Source organism: Anoplopoma fimbria, chromosome 5, assembly GCF_027596085.1.
Source record: "Anoplopoma fimbria isolate UVic2021 breed Golden Eagle Sablefish chromosome 5, Afim_UVic_2022, whole genome shotgun sequence".
NCBI lineage: Eukaryota > Metazoa > Chordata > Actinopteri > Perciformes > Anoplopomatidae > Anoplopoma > Anoplopoma fimbria.
In genome coordinates this window covers 12983724-13005747 of record NC_072453.1, presented here as the reverse complement: position 1 = coordinate 13005747, position 22024 = coordinate 12983724, and the positions used below count along the sequence as shown (strand labels likewise).

At 37.9% G+C, this 22024-nt stretch overlaps 1 protein-coding gene across 1 annotated transcript; it reads left to right on the top strand.

The window, feature by feature from the left end:
* The first annotated feature begins 379 nt into the window (after positions 1-379).
* Positions 380-14995, top strand: cpn1 (carboxypeptidase N, polypeptide 1). The gene is made up of 9 exons (XM_054598658.1): positions 380-836; positions 3219-3415; positions 5297-5452; positions 8877-9053; positions 9181-9292; positions 11550-11689; positions 12349-12448; positions 14229-14347; positions 14555-14995. Exons 1-9 carry the CDS (start codon positions 602-604, stop codon positions 14663-14665), a joined length of 1347 nt encoding a protein of 448 aa, XP_054454633.1. The 5' UTR covers positions 380-601; the 3' UTR covers positions 14666-14995.
* Positions 14996-22024: the final 7029 nt, after the last annotated feature.

The following is a 22024-nucleotide window of genomic DNA, read 5'->3' as shown; positions in this document are numbered from 1 at the left end:
GGCACACGTGCGTGCGTGTACACACACACGCACACACAGAGGGGTTGTGTGTTGACTTAAGAGTTAATGAATGGATGATTGAGGGCTGCAGGGGTTGGGGAGAGCAGTGCCGTGGAAACAACCCCTCTTTCCCAGGAAGAGAGCAGAGAACAAGAGTTAGAGACAAAGAAAGGGGAGAGAAAATGAGTGTCTCAGAGACAGAATGAAATTCAGATTGTGTGTGCACAGAGCCGAGGGGGCTGTGGGGCAAACTACTTGAAGCAGAAGTACTCTGAGCGCCAATAAAGCAAGTAGCATGTACTTGACAAGCACCCAAAGGGAAAAAGAGAGGGAGAGAAGCAGCTGTTGGAGGAGGAGAGTGGGACAAAGAAGGAGCAGGGGGCTGTCCTTACTTGCTCTTCAGTGTGAGGACTGGATGTGGGAGGAGGCACAAGGAGAGGGAGAGCAGGAGAAAGGAGAGGACAAGAAAGCAGAAAGCAGTATGTTTGGTGTGTAAAGGAGATAAAAATACATCTGAAAGTGTTTTGCATAGTTGCAGGAAGCCTCTTCACCATCCACCTCTCCTCTACTCCTGTGCTGCACAACTTGGGCTGAGGGAAGCATGCAGTGGGGGCGGACTCTTCCCTGGGTCGCCGCTCTCCTGCTGGGGCTGATGGGGCTCCTGGTGAGCGGATCGGACTTCCAGCATCACCGCTACGAGGACATGGTGCGAGCCCTGTTTGCAGTGCAGAGCGAATGCCCCCACATCACCCGCATTTACAGCATCGGGCAGAGCGTAGAAGGGCGCCACCTCTACGTGCTGGAGTTGAGTGATAACCCGGGCATCCATGAGGCATGTGAGTAACTCCTGCTGACAGCACAGAGAGGATGAGCATGCAATAAGATCAAACGTGTTGTGATGAAGGATTTCAGTATCTCAATCTGCATTTCCAGACTAAAACAACTGCACAGTAAGGAATTACTCATAATAACAGACATGCAGAAAATTCAAAGTTAATATAGTATTGGATTTTGAGTCATCACAATTTCTATGTGACAGCAAGCTCACACTGGTGACAAATGACACTAAACAACATTTGAAGCAAGCATGATACAATGTCCTGGGGGCTACAGAGAATGGATTTATATTGTTTATTGATTCCAAATGCACAGGCTAATACAATTCACTGGCTGCCCATTGGTTTTGCACTTCTTGCTGTGGGTAGGGAGCACATAGCTGGGCAGAGCAGTCTGTGGGGGCTCTGTTTCCTCTCTCCAAGAGATGAAATGCAAGCTTCTGATTTAGTTTTGTGGGTCTGAATGGATGTGAAGAAGACGAGGAGTTATCCCAAGCTGCGTTCTTAATAACCATCTGTGGCGGTAATGTTTGGAAAACTCGAAGTGAAAGAGAAATGGCAAAAGTGAAAAAAAAACGAGTGTACATCTGTGATTCATTTCAATTTTTGTCATCCAATCACTGACAAAATGTGGGGTGGGATTCAAAGCTGAGCAGATGACATAGAAGTTCACTTTATAGTCAACAAGGCTTTAACCCTGAAACCGCTTCTGAAAAATCTTTGCGAAAAACCCCCCCACCCCCTCTCCTTTGAAAATTGAAAACCATAACCTCGTCTTTGCAAATGTTTGTATTGAAAACAGGCTGAAGGGTCACACTCATTTATGTGATTTAGAAGATTTTTCCATTCTTGCATTCTAAATGGCAGCTCTATGAAAAAACAACAACTTGACAGCTGCAGGGAATGCTTTTTGGCTGTGGCTGAGCTTGCATTTTTTCCTACATTTGCACACGTAGGGGCTTCCTTCAGTAGAATAGAAGGATGTACGCCTGTTCTGTTGCAAAATGACCGTGGGTGAAAAACAGGAACTGTGCACTTCATGGAGGGGAGTGACCTGAGGTCTTGTCTGGGTCAACCCCCTTGCAGCCTTTAGGAAGTTCACGTCTTTCGCATGCTGCTGAGTGTGTGTGTTTTTTTTGAAGCTGCACGCTAGAGCCAACACTGTTTTCTGAACCTGAGGCCAGTTGGCCCCTTGTTAAAGAAAAGGAGGTGAATTGCAGCACCCAAGCTGCCATTTGGGTGCCTGAAGCAATTAGTGAAGGGTGTTCATACATTTGGAAGTATCTGCTCTCCCACACAATACCTCACCGCCCAAAAACCTTCACATTGTTCTGCTCATGAACAACTTAAATGCAAACAAAAACCATAATACAGTGTTACCGTATGTGCCATGCTTTCAGTGTTAAATCATATAGATAGGGTGCAAGAAACTTTTAGCATTCAGCAAAAATGTTCAGCAGTAGCTCTGTGTAGCTGCAGCAGTGATTAATGAGAGACCCCTGGGAGGAGGGAACCCTACACAGAGAGGGAGGCTGTTTGGATAGGGGGCTGACCCAATCAGTGGCAGATACCCATAGCAATGCCAGATGATCTTATTCAAATAATTCAATCAATTGCAATCACACTCACACCCCAGAGCAGCCCTTTGTCACATCCTTGAGAACTACCTTATCAAGAAACTACAATAATGTAAATACACTTAGAAGTAATTGGTTTTAGAAAGCACAATCTTCCTCTTTCAAATGAAAAGTTGAAGACATTACCAAAAAGAAAAGACTAGCATCCTAACTAAAGTGTCGCTAATTGGTCTGGTATGACTATTCATGGTGGCTGATGTGAGCTGAGGGGCACATCAAAGTCTGTTTACAGGTCTTGTAGATTACTTTTTTTATATGTGAAAAAGGTGTATGAAGCCTTTTGGGGCTCCAGAGAAGTCTGATAAATTGTCTCAAGTGATTTCACTTGAGTCAGTGGTTCGGGCTAAAGACCAGTAGTATAAAAATACAAAAAAATAGGCTGAATCAGCTGTTTTTAGCGTCACACAAAAGAATCACTGACAGAACTGTTGGCGTTAAATTTGCACTGTGGGAAATGTAGATATCTGATTTTGACAAGGAAAACAAATGCAAAAAATTACAAAAAAGGGAAATTGAATCTGCCATTGTACTTTAAATGTAAAATTGAAATTCTGAAACATATAGAAACTGAAGTTACTACCATAAAGATTCATAAAAAAAACCTGTATTGCCATTTAATGAGACTGCTCATGCGTGTACACACGTATGCATGCATGATCAGGCAGTCATTTCACATGTTACGCTCTGCAGCCCTGTCTGGCCTTTTGACCTCATGTTCCCCTCCACCTCTCCACTTCCTCCGCAGTGGAGCCGGAGTTCAAGTACGTGGGCAACATGCACGGCAATGAAGTGCTCGGCCGTGAACTGCTCATTAAGCTCGCCCAGTTCATGTGCGAGGAGTATCGGGCCGGAAACCAGCGGATCATGAGGCTGATCCATGACACGCGCATCCACATCCTGCCCTCCATGAACCCCGATGGCTACGAGGTGGCTGCCAGACAGGTAATGTACACACTGACACACATGTGAGCTCCAGGCTTCCACATGCCAAAAGAAAACTAGAGAAAATCCCCCATTTGGACACCTTTGCCTGTTTTTCTTCAGCAATCATCTGCAGAAGTTTCCATATTTTTGTTCCTGCCAGTGGAAATGTTCCCTCCGGAAAAGTTAACACCTGCAAGTTAAATCACAGCACAACACACATCTTATCTGTCTCCATCAGATAACATATATCTAAAGGTATGCGAGAGTCTGTTTATATCCAGTGAAGACATGCAACCAAGGGCCAAAACATCTTTTTAAATAAATCTTCCACTGTTCGCTAATGCCTGTTATAATCCCATCTATCAGTTCCCTGAGAGAGGCCCCAGCTTTCTACCGGGGGGTTAATTATATGGGTTGTGATGCAACAGACACACATGCAACCCCCTTTAACACAAAGACACACACACACATGCTCAATCTCTTTGAGACTAATTATATGTCCTGAGGAGGCCAGTTGCACTTGACGATGCCTCTCTTTGCCCCTCAGATGGCTAACAAACAAAGCACTATCATTTGTTGCATCAACAGATGTTTGGATGCAGCAGCACATCTGGACAACAATGGGAAGGCTACATCATTCCATTGTGTTGGTTTTAGGTACTGATTGAGCAACAAAAAATAAATGTTTTTGTGGCCATGGCATCATAAATTGTAAGATTTAAGTAATTCCATACAGAATCCAGTCTGTTGTTTCAGTTGTCAGAGTTTCTGCATGGAAAAAGTGTGCATATCCAACAAGAGCCTCCCTATTTTGGAACAAACTGTTTTTTGGAATTGCTTCAGATGTCAAAAAAAGAAAAAAAGGCTGTAGTATCTTTGCTTCAAAGTCAGTAAATAAGCTCTGTGAGGCTGTCCAGTAGGTGCTGATGTCAGACTCAGCATGCCTGCATGCTCAAAATGACATTATCAACAAATTTAAAAATGTAGGTATATTACCATGTTCGCCACAGTTCAAATCTATGGGTTCACCATCGTAGTTTGGCATGTTGGCATGAGAATTAGCACTAAACTAAACGTGCAACTGGGGCTAATGGAATGTCATTAGTAAAATGTTGTCCTGATAGTGGCGCTGTCCTGGTGCTAGAGGAAAAATGAAGGGAGCACCAAAGTCAAGATGGGTTTATCCTATAAGGAACATGAATGTTTGTAGAAAATGTAATGGCAATCCAGCCATAGTTATTGCGACATTTCAATCAAAAGCAAAACAAAAAAGTGTTTGCCATGCAATATTATAGACTTTTATTTATAATACACTGCCCTACTGTCTTTGAATTTTCTCTTGTTAGTGTAGTCTTAACATCCATTACATTACAGTCATTTAGCAGACGCTTTTATCCAAAGCGACTTACAATCAGTAGTATATTACATCATTCACCCATTCACACACTGATGACAGGCTACCATGCAAGGTGCCACCATCAGACTTTAACTAACATTCATGCAACATCCAGTCCACAACTTGGGGTTAAGTGTCTTGCCCAAGGACACATCGAACCACCGACTCTCTGATTGGAGAACTACCTTGCTCTCCACTACGCCACAGCCGCCCATCCTTTTTTAAGGATTTGAGTTTGGAAAACAAGGAAATCAGTGTGAATTAAATGTTAAATGCACTAAAAAAAACAGTTGGAAAAGAATGTTGTTACACCACAGATTGCCTGTGTAGTTTGTGGAATATGCAAACCAGTTTTTCCTTTGCTGCTTCCAAACAATATAAATTCGTGGAAGCCAAAAAAGCCAAAACATCATAATTCAATCACTCTGCTGGAAAAAAAACAAGGTAACCCAACAGTAGCTGCTGTTTGAGAAACTTGATATTTTTTGTGTGTGGGTCTACAGGGCCCAGAGTTCAATGGCTACCTAGTGGGTCGAGGGAACGCTAGAGAAATGGATCTGAACCGGAACTTTCCAGACCTGAATGCACTAATGTACTACTACGAAAAGACCAACGGGAGAAACCACCACCTGCCACTGCCGGACAACTGGGAGCAACAGGTCAGTGCTACTAGATAAACACTGTGAAGATATGTATCTGTGTATATGTGTCTGAAAATACATGTATGTGCTTGTGTTGGAGAGAGGGAAAGAAGATGGATGAGTCCATTTCTAATGCTAGTGCCAGTGTTTGAATATGGAGTTGAATAATGAGCAACTGTAACATAGCTGAGTTATCTTGGCTTTAACTTTGTTGACATAAACTATTTCATGAGATTTGTACTGGATCAGACTCCAGCATCTGTTGAGCTTTCACTAAATGAAAAGAAACTGCTCATAAATTCAAACAGTAAGTAGACCCAGTGAATCATTTCGTAAGCTGTCTGTTTCATGTATATGTTTGTGTGTGACTGTATACTGTCTGACCCGTTTGGATGGGTGTGTTTGCTTATCTTACTGTAAAACCAACGTATGGCTCCTCACATAGACTGTGATTTTCTTCCTCTGGGTCAGAAAGAGGCCGCTCTCCTTCGTCTTTTCTAAATGAAACAGGCGGGCAAAATGGCAGCCCTACTAGTTGAAACTGAGAATACAAAGTGGAACAAAAGCATTACTGAAAATATCCTTTAGGTCCAAACCTGCAACCTTTAGTTTTGACAATTTATTTATTCTTATCCGTTTGTTGTAAATCTGGATTTTTGGAGCATAGGAAATGAAATCAAAGCTCAGAATAAGCTTTACAACTTTAAAAGGATGTCAGCGGAAGACGACTTAATAAAGTTGGCATACAGAAGTCCTCCAAAGCTCTTTCACACTTGGAATCATAGCGACCATACAAGATAGTAGCATGTACTGTATATGAAGAGGACCTTCACATTTTTGTCATTTCGTCACCGCCACGAGATTTTGAACTGACCTACTCTGCGGTCTCAGAGTGTAACTGTTACCTGCTACCCTGAGATACTCTCCACATAGTTTACAAACCTGTGATTCCACTCAGAAACATCCGTTCATTGCCAAGTCTGTATTTCTCTTACTATGAGACTATTGAGACCCACTCATCAAGCTCTGTGCTACTTGAAATATTTCTAACATGCCCTGTCCATTAGTTATAAGAAATATAACAAGCAGACACTTTCTCTTCTGTCATTCTGACATTTTCAAAAAAAAGCGCAGATGTATTGCATTTGTGCTTGGCTGCAGTAGAGACAGGGTTTGGTTCTGGGTGATGTATTTCAGTATGGGCTTATTATTTCAGATCACTGCGGTGTGAAATGTAGACAGAAGGGAGGGGTGGGAATGTGTGCTGTCAAAGTGTGCTAAAAGTAAGTTTTAAGGATTAAGGTCATATCCTTGGGGATGTCTCGTCTCCCCGCTGTCTTATCTACAACAGACTCTACAAGGTCGACTGTTCTCAAAGTTAACTTCCCTGACGTTTTTCCCCTTATTTTGACCGCTCTTTTGTCTCTCCTGCTTGAAACCACTTGGTGTTATCACGGTTGGATTATATAATGACTATGAAAATATAATAAAACATTTCCCAGAGGTATCAAAAGTCAAATATAGTCAAATATATGTAACAGTGTTTGTTTCCATCCGATTATAACACTAGATTATGCATTATTGTTTTGGTGATGTCAATATTCAAATTACAGCATGAGTATTACATAATCAAATAAAAATGAATGCTGTAACACACTTTGTAATGTAGTTGAAATGACAAGAAAAAATAACGTTTTTTATTTGAGTAAAATATAGCGATTAAATTGATACCTACTGTTTTTGGTCTGAAAAAGCTTTTAGAAAAATGTATTATTATTATTTGTTAAAAAAAAAATTAAATATCTATTTTGTTCCAAATTAAAAGGACAGCTATTGATTTTTCTTTTTTTTACTTATTTCGTATTTAACAGTTCCTGGGCTATAAATTGCGTTGAGAAAACTAAAACGCTGGTCCTCCCAGTCGCGAGCTGGCTGTCTACCCACATGACTGTCTCTTGAAAGGCCAACACAAAAGAGTAACTGTGCCACTGTTACAGATACCTCATTCATGCTGGCCGGGATTACATCCTCACAGGCTGCATGAAGCAACAAGCCCCCTGTGCTCGCCTGCAGGCTGAGCCTTGATACATTTTAATTAGCCAACTGGTGATGTTTCATCCAGAGGAATGAGTTTGATAGAACGGGAAATTGCCAGTGAGACTGCTTCACAAAATAATGCAAATTTAGACATTTTATACTTTATGGGCCAGCCGATTGATCTTAAATCAGCTGAAATAACTTCTGACTGCACATTGGATTCTTTTTATTCCTGAATTTAAAAAGAAATGCAGACAATTGATTGGACTGCGGATAGCATTGCTCATACAGTGTTAAATTTGACCTTGTCTGTCGTTGAACTACTGAGTTATCCAGAATATGTGGATTTGAGTGTATTTGTTTGAAATGGCATGGTTGTCTGCTCAGTTATTTGAGTTTTTTACCTCTAAAATATGATTATCAGTGTTTGTGTGTGTATGTGTGTGTGTGTGTGTGTGTGTGTGTGTGTGTGTGTGTGTGTGTGTGTGTGTGTGTGTGTGTGTGTTTGTCCTTCATATGTAACCCAACACCATGGTGACAGCTCTGATTTCGAGCACGCACAAGTGTATATAAAGATCCACAGACAATAAACACCAGCAAGTCTTTAAAACAGTCTGCACCTCAAGGCCAGTAGTCTCTGATTATTCTTCAGCTGAACCAGGCGGTGTTTATTGTCCCACATACCTTATTCAAGGAGAGGCATTACTCCGTGTCTACGTGCATGATGATGTACGGCCTAAAGTGGGATTTAAAGGGTTGAGATGCACGGGAGATGCCACTGATTGGTATTTTACAATAGTTTGCATATTTTAAATGTAAAATAACTGTTGTGTTTCCATCCTTGTATCATCTTGTAAACTCATCATTCTCCCTGAATACCAGTTTTGAAATCAGAAAATGAGGGCTTTTTAACAAATGCCAACAATGCCGGATTCATTCTCAGTCTGGATCGAATGAGACACACTGAAGCATTGGACGATCAGGGAGAAAGCACACTGCGAGTAAAGCTGGAGAATCGGTTAAGGGGGGCTTAAGAAAAGCAGAGATTAGCCTGGTGCTTGAAAACGAAACGCACTGGGATCATAGAGAAAATATTTGCATATGGGAAAGCAGAGAAAACTAGGATTTGTCCAGATAACCGGCCAAGCAGAGAAGCCAAAGGGTTCTGGGTGAAAAGAAAACCAGATGTCTTCAGTCCACTAAGGTTGTTTATGAAAAGTCTGGGATGAAGATGACAATATACAGTAGGTTTAACATGAACTAAGAGGGCAGGGGCTTGTTTAATATAAGGATTAGGGAAAAATGTATAAACTAAACTTATATCCTTGTATAAAAAGGCCCATATATCATATCTATTGTCCTGTAAGTACATCAGCCCTGAAAGTTAAATCTATATCGTCCATAGGTTGAACCGGAGACATTGGCGGTCATAAAATGGATGCAGAACTACAATTTCGTCCTTTCAGCCAACCTCCACGGAGGAGCCGTGGTAGCCAATTACCCGTTCGACAAGTCGAGAGACGCTCGCATTCGAGGGAGGACCACGTACGCGGCCACTCCGGACGACAAAATCTTCCGAAAGGTGCGCTGCAGAGTCAAAATTCTTACCAGATGTTACATACGTCAGATCACATCACTCTCTGTTGTGTCTGTGTGTGCGTGAAAACATGTGAATGATTGGGCCCATGTCAATTTGTGTGTGATGACAGTTGGCGAGGACCTACTCGTACGCTCACAGCTGGATGCACAATGGTTGGAACTGTGGGGACTTCTTCGATGAGGGCATCACCAACGGGGCCAGCTGGTACTCTCTGTCCAAAGGTGAGCAAAACGAAAAAGAGAAAGCATCACACATTTAAAAAAGAAACTCTGCTGCAGTTATGAAACACATGTTACTATAACCGTTAAAAAATACACAATACTGACTCACAACCTCCACATCCAAAAACAAATTGTGCCTTGGGCAAAATTCAATGTGTTGGAGAGCGTCCATTATCATTCCCTTTCCAAAGGAACACAAGGCCACCTACATTGACTATGACATAGACTTCAGCATGAATGACATGCCTTGAATGTCTCATGAGGCAAGCTTTCCCAGTGTCGTCTTTCCGAGGCCTCTCCACCTCCTCTACGGCAACAGCTGCACTTCCACTGACCCCTCAGTTTAAAGGCTTACGTTTGTAAATGACACATGGCGACAACAACCGTAGGGAGTGTATGAAAAATATTAGCGGGGTAAAGAAGGGGAGTCTCCTTAAGAGAGGGAGTTGTGGAAGCGCACAGCCTCTAAATATTAATGTGAGCCCAGATTTATATTTAGTATCAGCCTTTCCTTCAGCTGCACAGAGCTGCCACCTGTGTGGAGTTTATTTGGTCACTGACAGCGGAAATAACTGTTAAGTCAGTGGCTTGTGGTTCAAACATAGACTTACTGGGATGTTTGGGACACTTTATATCTATATTGTTGTTGTTTCTAATGTGAAATGTTGTTGTTCTATTTTTCATTTACACATTAAGTTACATATCATGTTTAAAATAATACACCATTTTACACTATTTAGTACTGTCAGAGGAACCTTTTTATGCACCAAGTCAATTAAACAATTTGTAGAAATTCAGCACTATAATATCATTTTAAGATATTTGGGGTGTTGCAGTTTTTTATTAGTTAAAGGGAGGGTCAATTGGAAATTTCAATAAAGCTGGGAAGGGCCTTGCTTTTCTTATTTTCTAAAGTGAACCATAAGGGTTTAGCTGTCTTCCCAACCTCAATCATTTCATACAGCCCCAAACTTTACAAATGGGAGGAAATCTTGACATTGAATCCACAACTTTAGTAATAAATCTGTATCTATCCAACACTGAAAACATCTTAACATCATCCGTCCTTTTTGAACACGCCGCTGCCTACTATGTTGTTTGACTATTAGGCTGATGACACCCATCAGTGCAGCAGAAATCACTTAAACATCCAGTCATCCGAATGTTGCTACATAACTCAAGATCACTTTCACATGGATGCACCTAATCACAGGCACATGCCTTCTACACATATTTGTTGAAACACCAGCTAAGCCATGCTTTGTTGGAGCAGATTTAAATATACACTGTTTGTTTATTGACTGTATTTTTATTGTAATGTCATCCGCTACGTCCTGTCAGCAGTTAACCATGTCAGATTTACTGCCTACCAATTGCTCCTAGAAAAGTGAACCTTTTAGGTTTATTCTTATAGTTTATGTGGACTATGAAAGCAGCCAGAATGTCCAGTTAATCTTTTATTGGAGTTTGGTTTAATATAATATTATTTACTGGCATTGGCCACCTACAGGACATTAGGAGTTATACGAGCTCAGGCACTGGCAGTCCTCATCCTCCCTCGTTTGCTTTGTGAGAAATGTTTTGTCATAGAATGCTTGGAAGCTGCAGCACACCAAGTCCATCAAACTGTCACGACATATATTCACTTACAGTTCAGTTAAACTGTTACTGCAAGATTTAACAATACCCACTTCTTTGATGTGTAAATCCTGGTCTGGACTCGTCGGGATTATTCCTTGGAATGTGAATCTGTTGAGCCTTTCAGTTGAGTCATGCAAGCTTTTGAAATTGATGAAAACGCCCATGGTTGCATTTAGCAGGAACATGTTATGTTTATTTTACCAGCTCCTTCTCCTCCAGGTGTTATATCATAGTCTATAAAGTAAGATTTGAACGTTCCCTCCCAATCCTGGCCTCATATGCATAGACGTCAAAATCTGAGGTTTCAAAAAAGCAATTCTGATTTTGGGTGTAATATCGGTTCATGTAAAATATATTGACGATCTGTCAAAACAGCAAAATGCAGTGGTTTGGAAGAATCTGTTAGACCATATGGAGAGAAAACTCCAATGTCTCACAGATAAACATATGTGGTTTTTGGATGGACTGAAATCATAAATCACAAATCTAAACTACCATTTAAAGAGGCAAACTAAGGCTCCATGTAAACCTTCTATAAATCATCCTAAGAACCATTGAAACAAAAAAAGATTCTTCCCTTGAAATCTAAAGTAGAGTCTATTTCTGTGTGTTTCAGGCATGCAGGACTTCAACTACTTGTACACCAACTGTTTTGAGATCACCCTGGAGCTGAGCTGTGATAAGTTTCCTCCCGCATCAGAACTGCCCAGAGAATGGCTGGGCAACCGAGAAGCACTGGTTTCATACCTTGAAGAGGTCAGAACACACACACACACACACACACACACACACACACACACACACACACACACACACACACACACACACACACACACACACACACACACACACACACACACACACACACACACACACACACACACACAAACACTCACTCTGACTATTTTGCCAGTTTCTGTTAATTTACAACTTAGTGCACACTTATACGAAGACATACAGTTACACACAAAATCCTAACTAATAAGACTAAGGAGGCCAATACTCTGGATTTATCTTAATACAAGAAAACTGACTTTACCCTCTGTCAAGTATGAAAAGAGGCCTTGGTTTGAGGACAAATATCTTTCATCCAAGATTGTCAGAGTGCTGAGTAAAAATACAGTAATTCATTGCCAGTACTAGTGTTTTTTGAACCTCAAGGGAGGACACAGAAATGCATAACCTTTTTTAAGCAGCAGTGATTAAACAGTAATAAGTTCTACGGTTTTGGAAAAGTTGCATTGAAAATGTAGTATGCGACCTGGTATGACATATAATCAACGCTGTAAGTCATTGCAGCATTCAAACCCAAAGCTGTTAACCATATTTCACATATGACATGATTCATAAAGAAAAGTACCGTGAGAAATTGGCAAAGTGTGTTGAAAAAATAACTTTTTCATAACGTTTTCCAGGTGCATCATGGGATAAAAGGCATGGTGCATGATGAAAACAACAACCCAATCGGCAATGCTGAGGTCTCGGTGGCCGGCGTCAACCACGATGTGACCTGCGGTGAGAACGGGCTGGAGGGATGTTAGTTAAACAGATGTGGATGTGTCATTCCCTGGGAGTGTTTTACTCCTTAATGCAGGGTTGATGAAGTATGTGAGTGGGTGTGTTAGATGATCTGCTAATGATGCAATACAATAGTGCAGGATATCCTCCCTTTATAATAGAACAACCTTGTGGTCAATGGAAATGCATTTTGAAAATAGTGTTAACTGTATGCACTCTGATTGCATTTATCTGAGTACTGTGGGTCAACCCTGAGCTACTTTAAACCCCACTGCATTATAGGGAAATATTATACTTTTTATTGTATTTTTAAATGACAGGTATAATTTCTAAAAGCTAAAAGAGTAATAAATAAGCACATTCAGATGCATTATTAAGCAGTGAATTAAACCACCCAATAGCATTTAAAAAAAAGGTAAAATCAGGCACACCTTGTTTGGCTACAACTTTAAAATTATGTTTACATGTAAAAGCATCTGTAATTATTATCCAGTAACATAACTCCAGCAGAGGCCATTTTTTCCTGAACAGTGGGTACTTTTAGTTTTATCAAACATTTAACAGCATTTTCACCATACCCACAATATATCTCTATTTTAGTCATTTTGTGTCACTTTTTCGTCATTTTGTCTATCTTTGTACTTATTTTTTGTCTTTGTAGTCATTTGTAGTCTCCTTGTAGTTATTTTTTGTCTTTGTAGTCATTTGTAGTCTCCTTGTAGTTATTTTGTGCCTCTTTATGGTTGTTTTGCACCTTTTCATTCATCATCAACTAATTTTGCCTTTATTTTGGTTACCATTGATTGCCATTTTTACCTGAGTTAAACAGCAATCAACTACACACAACAAAAACAAGCCCCATGGTGCTTGAGATTGTGTTACTTAATGCTACCAACACAGAATATATGTCACAATAAAAGCTGATACTCTACTGATTATCACTCTACGACCAAAACTCATTAAACCTGCAGCTGAAGAAGAGAACAAATCAACTTTACCTTATTCAGCCATAACCATAAATGATGTCTTATCTTTGCTGCTTTGTGTTCGTTTGCATGGCATGGAAGATGATTTGCACTCTGTTTGTCTTCTTGAGTCCAGCACTGAAGGGCCGACTTTCCTTATGAAAACACGGTCTATGTCTCCATCTAGCGGATAGATGGTGGTACTGCATACGTCCCTGCGGGAGCATGTATAGAGGTCTAATTGATTGATTTTCCAAAATAAAGGCAAAATTAGTTGATGATGAATGAAAAGGTGCAAAACAACCATAAAGAGGCACAAAATAACTACAAGGAGACTGCAAATTAATACAAAGAGACAGAAAATGTCCACAAAAACACAAAAAAGAAGTACAAAGATAGACAAAATGACCACAAAGAGACTCAAAATGACTACAAAGAGGCTCAAAATGACTACAAAGAGACACAAAATATTCACAAAAGACAGAAATGTCAACTAAGAGACACAAAATAACTACAGAGAGAGACAAAATTACTACAAAGAGACTCAAAATTACTACAAAGAGGCTCAAAATGACTACAAAGACACACATAGTGAGACTGAACAACTTGTAGTATCGCTCTTGCAGTATTTTTTGAGGTCTCACTCCTATGTAGAAGGGCTAGTGGGGCCTTTAGTATGTCCATGCCCAGGGGCCTATTGTCTCACAATGTACTCATGCTGATCTGAATACTTCCTCTAACACTGTGTAATTTTAGATTTGAAAGTGACTAGTTGCATTTTTTCACATCTTTTTCTATGTGTGCTCCTCCAGGAGTGGATGGCGACTATTTCAGACTTCTGTTACCAGGCACCTACACTGTGACAGTATCAGCCCCAGGTTACGTCTCCTCCACCAGCTCAGTCACAGTGGGACCAGCGGAGGCCACACAGGTTTGTTTCTATGTGTACAGACAGGACATGTTAGGTGCATAAGAAAGGATTTGTTTTTGTAGAAAAAGTAGGTAGTAAGTAGTCTAAATATTATTTTTAGAGACCCAGACTTAGCCTGCGATTCATTATTGTGTATATGTTCTTGTATTTTACAAATGTAGTCTGTCTTAATCCCTCACACCTTGTTCTCAATCTCTTCCCAAACAGTTTAATTTTTACTTGAAAACGGCACCAAAACAGAACCTGAAAGTGAAGCCCCACAACGGCAAGAAGAACCTCTCATCTCCCAAGGCCCCCTTAAAACTCGGCCCCAGATGAGACATGGACAATAGCACACCAACATATATACACATATACTGAAAACCCCACATAACAAACACACACATACACATTATGGAAATGAAAATTGACCATTATAATGTATGTAATTTTACCTTTTTAGTCATTTGTATTTCAAACCTTTGTGTTTTTTTGTTTGTTTTTTGTGTGTGTCTGTATTAAGGACATGTTGCAAACCTGGTGTATTTATGTAACAGTGTTGATTTGTATGAACACAGCTATCCTGTATTTGTAAAGGACTTTTTGGATTTTGATTACTATAATTTGATGAAAATTGAAAGTGAAAATAAAAAGATGTTTTTGCTGTCATCATTTACCATCTTTGTATATTCTGTTTCGGCTTTATTTGATCGTATAACAGTTTTTTAAGGCACTTGAATGGAGTACAGAATTGTTTCTTCTCTCACTATAATAACAATGATGCAGATAATAATGTTTTATTATTTAATCCACCCTAAAACAGATGTAAAGACTAAAGGAAATCAGATGAATAACCTAGCAGTGGACAGAAAAGCAAATAAAATACCAAACATGGAGTGCAGAGAATATTTTTGTTCTGTGGGATCTCCTCTGGTCATTTGAAAATCATGCTCGGCTCAATGGAAACTTTTTCCTGCTGATCTTTCAGGCTGTTTTATAAAAGTACACCAGTAGATGTCCCTGTTGCACAAGGGAGCAACCAAAACAGGGTCGTCTCTGTAACTGACCATTCCTAAAAAGTTGAATTTCAGCAATCTCAGGAAAACCAGTTCTGCTTCTGTCCAACTAAGCAAACGTCTGCTCCTGAAACCTTTCAAGTATTCAGTTAACCCTCTGTTAATTACTTGGTCTCTATACGTATGCTTGTGCCTTTGAACTGGAGCTGCAATATCTAGTCAATCAATTAAAGTTGATTAAGTCCCTTTTGTCAGGCTAAATAGGCCCAAAAAAATTCTGGTTTAGCTTCTTCAAAGTGAAGATTTGCTACATGTTGTGGTTTCAGATCATTGTTAATGGTGTCAATGGTTGGTCGGACAAAACAAGACATTTGATGATGTCATCTTGAGTACTATCAAGGGCCATTTATTTGTGAATGTAATCATCAGATTAATTTATAATATGATTTTATCATATTCCATTTTATCCATTGTGCGTCACCACTACTGTGCAAAGATTAACTGAAGGTGCAGAATATATCTTCATTTATCAGCTGAGTGGATTCCGTCGTCCAAGGGTTGGGGAAAACCAACAATGATGCACTGTTTCCTGGTTTCCTGATACACACAGAACAATACTGTGATCCTCAGCTCCCTGAAAGTGGCAACAAACGTCTGGTGGAAAAAATGCACAATAACATAAATGGACATATTTGTCCTCATCATTTTTTTATTTTTTTTTAGTTGTGTTTCTGTTGTATGAATGTGTTTGTCAAATCCAACGCGGATAAATACTTATTTGGAAAGTGTGCTATTTGAATTCCCTTTACTTTGAATTTGAAAGGAAGTTCATGTGAACCATATATTTTACATGTTACGCTTCCTCCTCCAGACCTCCTACAAACTGGACTCTGCTGAGAGTTGACTGAACTCTTTAACAAGAGATATCTCAACTTGTTTTTCATGTTCCATTCACAAACACTACAGAGTCCAACAATAGCCTCTCTGACGAACAGGAAAGAGGAAAAGCGCACTTCACTGCGCATTCTGTGAACGTGTGACAGTGAGCTTCCCTGAATACATGAAGTCACCATTATCACGAAATGTGTAGTTCTCATTCTGAAGATGAAGTTTACAGAATCGTTGAGGCCAAACAATTAACACAACCTGCACTACCAGGCCAAAAACAACTGCTGTGCTGCTGTTTTCATTCATTGGTAATAATACAAATCTATAAATCTTGAAACTATATTTCAAAACATCTCATTCCCTTTTAATTTTTTATCCCTCTCAATATATATATAAGTGGATGTGTTCAATCTACCAGATACCAGCCATAGCTAGAGTAAGATAGTATATATTCAGTAACAGAATATTATAGATTAGGGGTTTTTAAATGACATTAACATTAAACCGAGTAACAGTCAAAGGAGCCATTGTCAACATAAAAATCAATGAACTGTGAGAAATCTGACTCTAGTCATGTGATATCAAATATCACTGAGTCATAACGACCACAAGTCATTCACTTACTGACATCAGATCAACTATCAGTCCAGTAACTACAATAAATGAGTACAATAACTTCCATTTTCTGCCTATTCCAACACTTCGTCACAGCTAATGTTTCTCAGAGCAGACACAATAGGACAATTGTACCACAGCCAATGTATTCTCTGCCTACGGAGCATTATAGCGACGATCAACTGGCAGCAAATATTGAAAGACAACAACAGACCCACTGGCCCTGAATGACAGTGACCACTGTGAGAGAAGACAAAGCCAACATTTCATACACACTGACTGATCTGGAGGGTTCTCAGTGGCAGTATGGGTGTCTGTATGTGTGTGTGTGTGTGAGGGCTCAATATTGTATTTATGCATGTGGCGTCAATGAAACCCACCAGTGGTCCCACTGTGCCAGACATCCCCTACACGGACTACAAGTTACAGAACAAGAACTCTGAAAATGAATCATCCAGAAAATGCCTGAATATTTATACAAGATAGAAAAAAATGATTGTGAAGGAAAAGTTGACATTTAAAAAGTTGGCAAGATAACTGGTTTTCATTGGACAGTGACAATTTTCAATTCAATTCAATTCAATTTATTTTATATTTATATATATATATTTCCCCTATATAGACAACACAATGACATATTGGATAGTGTAATGGTATTATGTAAAAGAAAGTTAGGCCTCCATGTATATATGAGTATAATACTACCTTTCCACATATTTTTCTTAGTCAGACATATATGGAAAACCATAATACTGGTAATACTTTTTAACAAAATATACATATATATATAAAGCTCTTGCACCTACAAGCCAATGCCCACACAAAGTCATGTTCAGGTACAATACATAAACATGCTAACAATTTGTTTCTGTTTTTGTTCTGTGGCTTTGATTCTGAATCTCTTTTATTCATTTCTTTGTTAAGTTTATTAAACCCAAATTTAAAAGCCTAACCAGGGCTTGATAAAAAAAGGTTCCCTACATCCGTTGCATTGCTTCTCCCTATGACAATATGTATTTGTATTATCTCTATTAAATAAACTAACACATGAATAAAGAATAGATACTAATATTAGCAATAATAGCTAAGCAAGTTCTTGATGACTCTTGATGACTCTCATCAACTTAAATTAATTTAGGTCTTGTTCTGAAACTTCTAATACAGTTAAGGTAAACACATGCAAAAAAATACATAGGATGTGTTGTAAAAATAAGCTGTTTTCCATAAACTTAACATGAACAGTATTAAGTTTCTGGCTTTCAGTCGTTCCTGAAAGTTGATACCTGCAGTATCTTTTGTTTTGTCAGATTTCAACCATACATGACACCATGTGGTACAGTATTGTGATTAAGCTAATCTGTATATGCAGTATGTCCGTGTACACAGAGTTTGCAGGTACAGTATGTTTGTGACTGAGCCTGTTTTCATGTGTGTTTCTGTGTGACCTCTCCTGTATCTTTTCCTTTTCCGTGCCAACACATGCAGGCAAAAGCATACAACTCACTTTGTTTCCTGCTATTGTTCTGCACAGGCAAGTCCACATATGAGGAAGCTGTCATTACTGCAGACACAGCAAAAAAAAAAATAGATGTGGTGAATCATGTCACAACACAACGATGGCCCTGGCTGAGAAAATATGTAATCCTTGATGCAATGACTGTTATTATATCTCTTTAAAAAAGGTTTTTATTGTCTTGATGAAAGAACTGCATTTTAAGACGGAAGCCACAAAACCTAGACTGGTTACACCTTCCTGCTGAGTGTCAGAAATGTTGAAGCTTGAACTGATCCGCATGCTGAGTTTGGTCTGGGTGGAGTGGACAGCCCAAACATGTGCTGACCTGCACAGGAATGAGCTAATGAATTGAGGAAATGTTAGTGTTGATTTTGGCTCATTCTCTGCAACAAAAAGAGTATGCTGTTTTTTCATCAAATGGATTTTATATGCCTTGGATGACATTATTATTGAAGTTGGTTAATGTGAGAATATCATGCTGAGTTGGTTATCTGTATACCATCTAAATTAGTAAATCTGGTAAATGGTAAACACGTCCTTTATATTGTTTTGCCAACAATTTCCTTTGTGATAGTGTTTGAACGTTTTGAAGCAGGCATGAATATTAATTTTGCATTTCTTTACATCAGATAGATGTACGTAATATATAGTAAGAAAGGCTAATTCGAAAAAGACATTTCAAAATTAAGCATTCCTGTACAAGCTTTATAGAATTACATCTGCTGACAATGTTAGTCTTGGATTTTGCTCACATTTAAGTTAAGTAACATGTAGTATTTTAAACTTGAAGATGTAATTTTTTTTTATTACAGTTTCTTTAGGTCTGCTCTTCTTCATCAGGGGTTTAAAAGTAGTTTAAACAACAAACAGGTCAGGTACATACTTTTTAAAATAGGTGGTCCTGCTGAGCAAGTAGTTCCTAAGTGAAAGTAAGTAGCCTACATTAAACTTAAGTAGACATAACCATGATTAATAATGAGGGTTTGCTCTCTGAGAGGATTTATTTTATATTTGCGATGTTGAAAGAAGTTGTCAGATCCTTTACTAGAGTAAAAGTAATTATACCTCATTGCAAGAATACTCAATCATAAGTAAACGCCCTGCATTCAACGTATAATGTTGAGTAAAAGTACAGAAGTATTATAGGCAAAATGTACTTTAAGTATAAATAAGTAGAATTTAAATGATTGGTCAATCAACTGCAAATTAACCTGCAACAATTCTGTGAATGTATTAAAAAATAACAGATTATTTGATCAGAAGTGACTAAAACAGCATTTTAATGGACATAATTTAGCTTCAGACTGGTGAAGGTGGATGTCATTTAAACTTAAATTCTACTGGGAGGTTTAACCTATAATAAAGTATCATACAGTACTAGTCAAAAGTGTGGACACACCTTCTCATTCAACTACTTTGAAGAATCTAAAATATAAAACATATTCTGGTTTGTTGAGCATTTGTTTGTTTACCACATAATTCCATATGTGTTCCTTCATAGTTTGGATGTCTTCAATATTAATCCACAATGTAGAAAAAAATAAAAATAAAGAAAAACCATTGAATGAGAAAGTGTGTCCAAACGTTTGACTGGTACTGTATATATATAAAATAAAATAAAATATAAAATAAAAATAAAGAAAAACCATTGAATGAGAAGGTGTGTCCAAACGTTTGACTGGTACTGTATATATATAAAAGAAAAAAATATATAAAAGAAAAAGAAAGAAAAACCATTGAATGAGAAGGTGTGTCCAAACGTTTGACTGGTACTGTATATATATATAAAATAAAATAAAATATAAAATAAAAATAAAGAAAAACCATTGAATGAGAAGGTGTGTCCAAACGTTTGACTGGTACTGTATATATATATATATATAAAAGAAAAAAATATATAAAAGAAAAAGAAAGAAAAACCATTGAACGAGAAGGTGTGTCCAAACGTTTGACTGGTACTGTATATATATATAAAATAAAATAAAATATAAAATAAAAATAAAGAAAAACCATTGAATGAGAAGGTGTGTCCAAACGTTTGACTGGTACTGTATATATATATATATAAAAAAAAAAAAATATATAAAATAAAAATAAAGAAAAACCATTGAATGAGAAGGTGTGTCCAAACTTTTGACTGGTACTGTATATATATAAAATAAAATAAGATATAAAATAAAAATAAAGAAAAACCATTGAATGAGAAGGTGTGTCCAAACGTTTGACTGGTACTGTATATATATAAAAGAAAAAAATATATAAAAGAAAAAGAAAGAAAAACCATTGAATGAGAAGGTGTGTCCAAACCTTTGACTGGTACTGTATATATATATATATAAAGAAAAAATTGAAAATCCAAACTTTTGAAATATAAAAAAAAAATAAAGAAAAACCATTGAATGAGAAGGTGTGTCCAAACTTTTGACTGGTACTGTATATATATAAAAGAAAAAAAATATATAAAAGAAAAAGAAAGAAAAACCATTGAATGAGAAGGTGTGTCCAAACGTTTGACTGGTACTGTATATATATAAAAGAAAAAAATATATAAAAGAAAAAGAAAGAAAAACCATTGAATGAGAAGGTGTGTCCAAACTTTTGACTGGTACTGTATATATATAAAATAAAATAAAATATAAAATAAAAATAAAGAAAAACCATTGAATGAGAAGGTGTGTCCAAACTTTTGACTGGTACTGTATATATATAAAAAAAAAAAAATATAAAAGAAAAATAAAGAAAAACCATTGAATGAGAAGGTGTGTCCAAACCATTGAATGAGAAGGTGTGTCCAAACTTTTGACTGGTTCTGTATATATATAAAAGAAAAAAATATATAAAAGAAAAAGAAAGAAAAACCATTGAATGAGAAGGTGTGTCCAAACTTTTGACTGGTACTGTATATATATAAAATAAAAAAAATATAAAATAAAAATAAAGAAAAACCATTGAATGAGAAGGTGTGTCCAAACTTTTGACTGGTACTGTATATATATAAAAGAAAAAATATATAAAAGAAAAAGAAAGAAAAACCATTGAATGAGAAGGTGTGTCCAAACTTTTGACTGGTACTGTATATATATAAAATAAAAATATATATAAAATAAAAATAAAGAAAAACCATTGAATGAGAAGGTGTGTCCAAACGTTTGACTGGTACTGTATATATATATAAAAGAAAAGAAAATATAAAAGAAAAGAAAAAGAAAGAAAAACCATTGAATGAGAAGGTGTGTCCAAACGTTTGACTGGTACTGTATATATATAAAAGAAAAATATATATAAAAGAAAAAGAAAGAAAAACCATTGAATGAGAAGGTGTGTCCAAACTTTTGACTGGTTCTGTAATTTAAACTTATTTGACCTATAACAAAGTATCATATGTACAAAACTTCCCTTTAATGTACAAGTACTTCAGATGTGTACTACTATTTATTTAACTTGCTGTAGTTACTTTTGGTACTGGTTATATAACTGTTAACACATACAGCAACTGCAAAGGTTTTATAAAGTAAACAACCACTTTCTTTTCTTTTCAGTCAGGCACTAGTCAGGCCAGCTTACGGGTCTCTCTGGAAAAAAGTGGGTGGCGTTGTTGTGTGGAGGCATGGAGAGACGCACAGAGACCCTCCTGCGCTCGGTTCTAATGTGATGACAGCTGAT

Coding starts and splice junctions, on each gene's coding strand:
- cpn1 (XM_054598658.1), top strand. CDS start 602: ATGCAGTGGGGGCGGACTCTTCCCTGGGTCGCCGCTCTCCTGCTGGGG. Junction 11,690..12,348: donor TGGTTTCATACCTTGAAGAG/GTCAGAACACAC, acceptor AACGTTTTCCAG/GTGCATCATGGGATAAAAGG. Junction 14,348..14,554: donor GACCAGCGGAGGCCACACAG/GTTTGTTTCTAT, acceptor CTTCCCAAACAG/TTTAATTTTTACTTGAAAAC.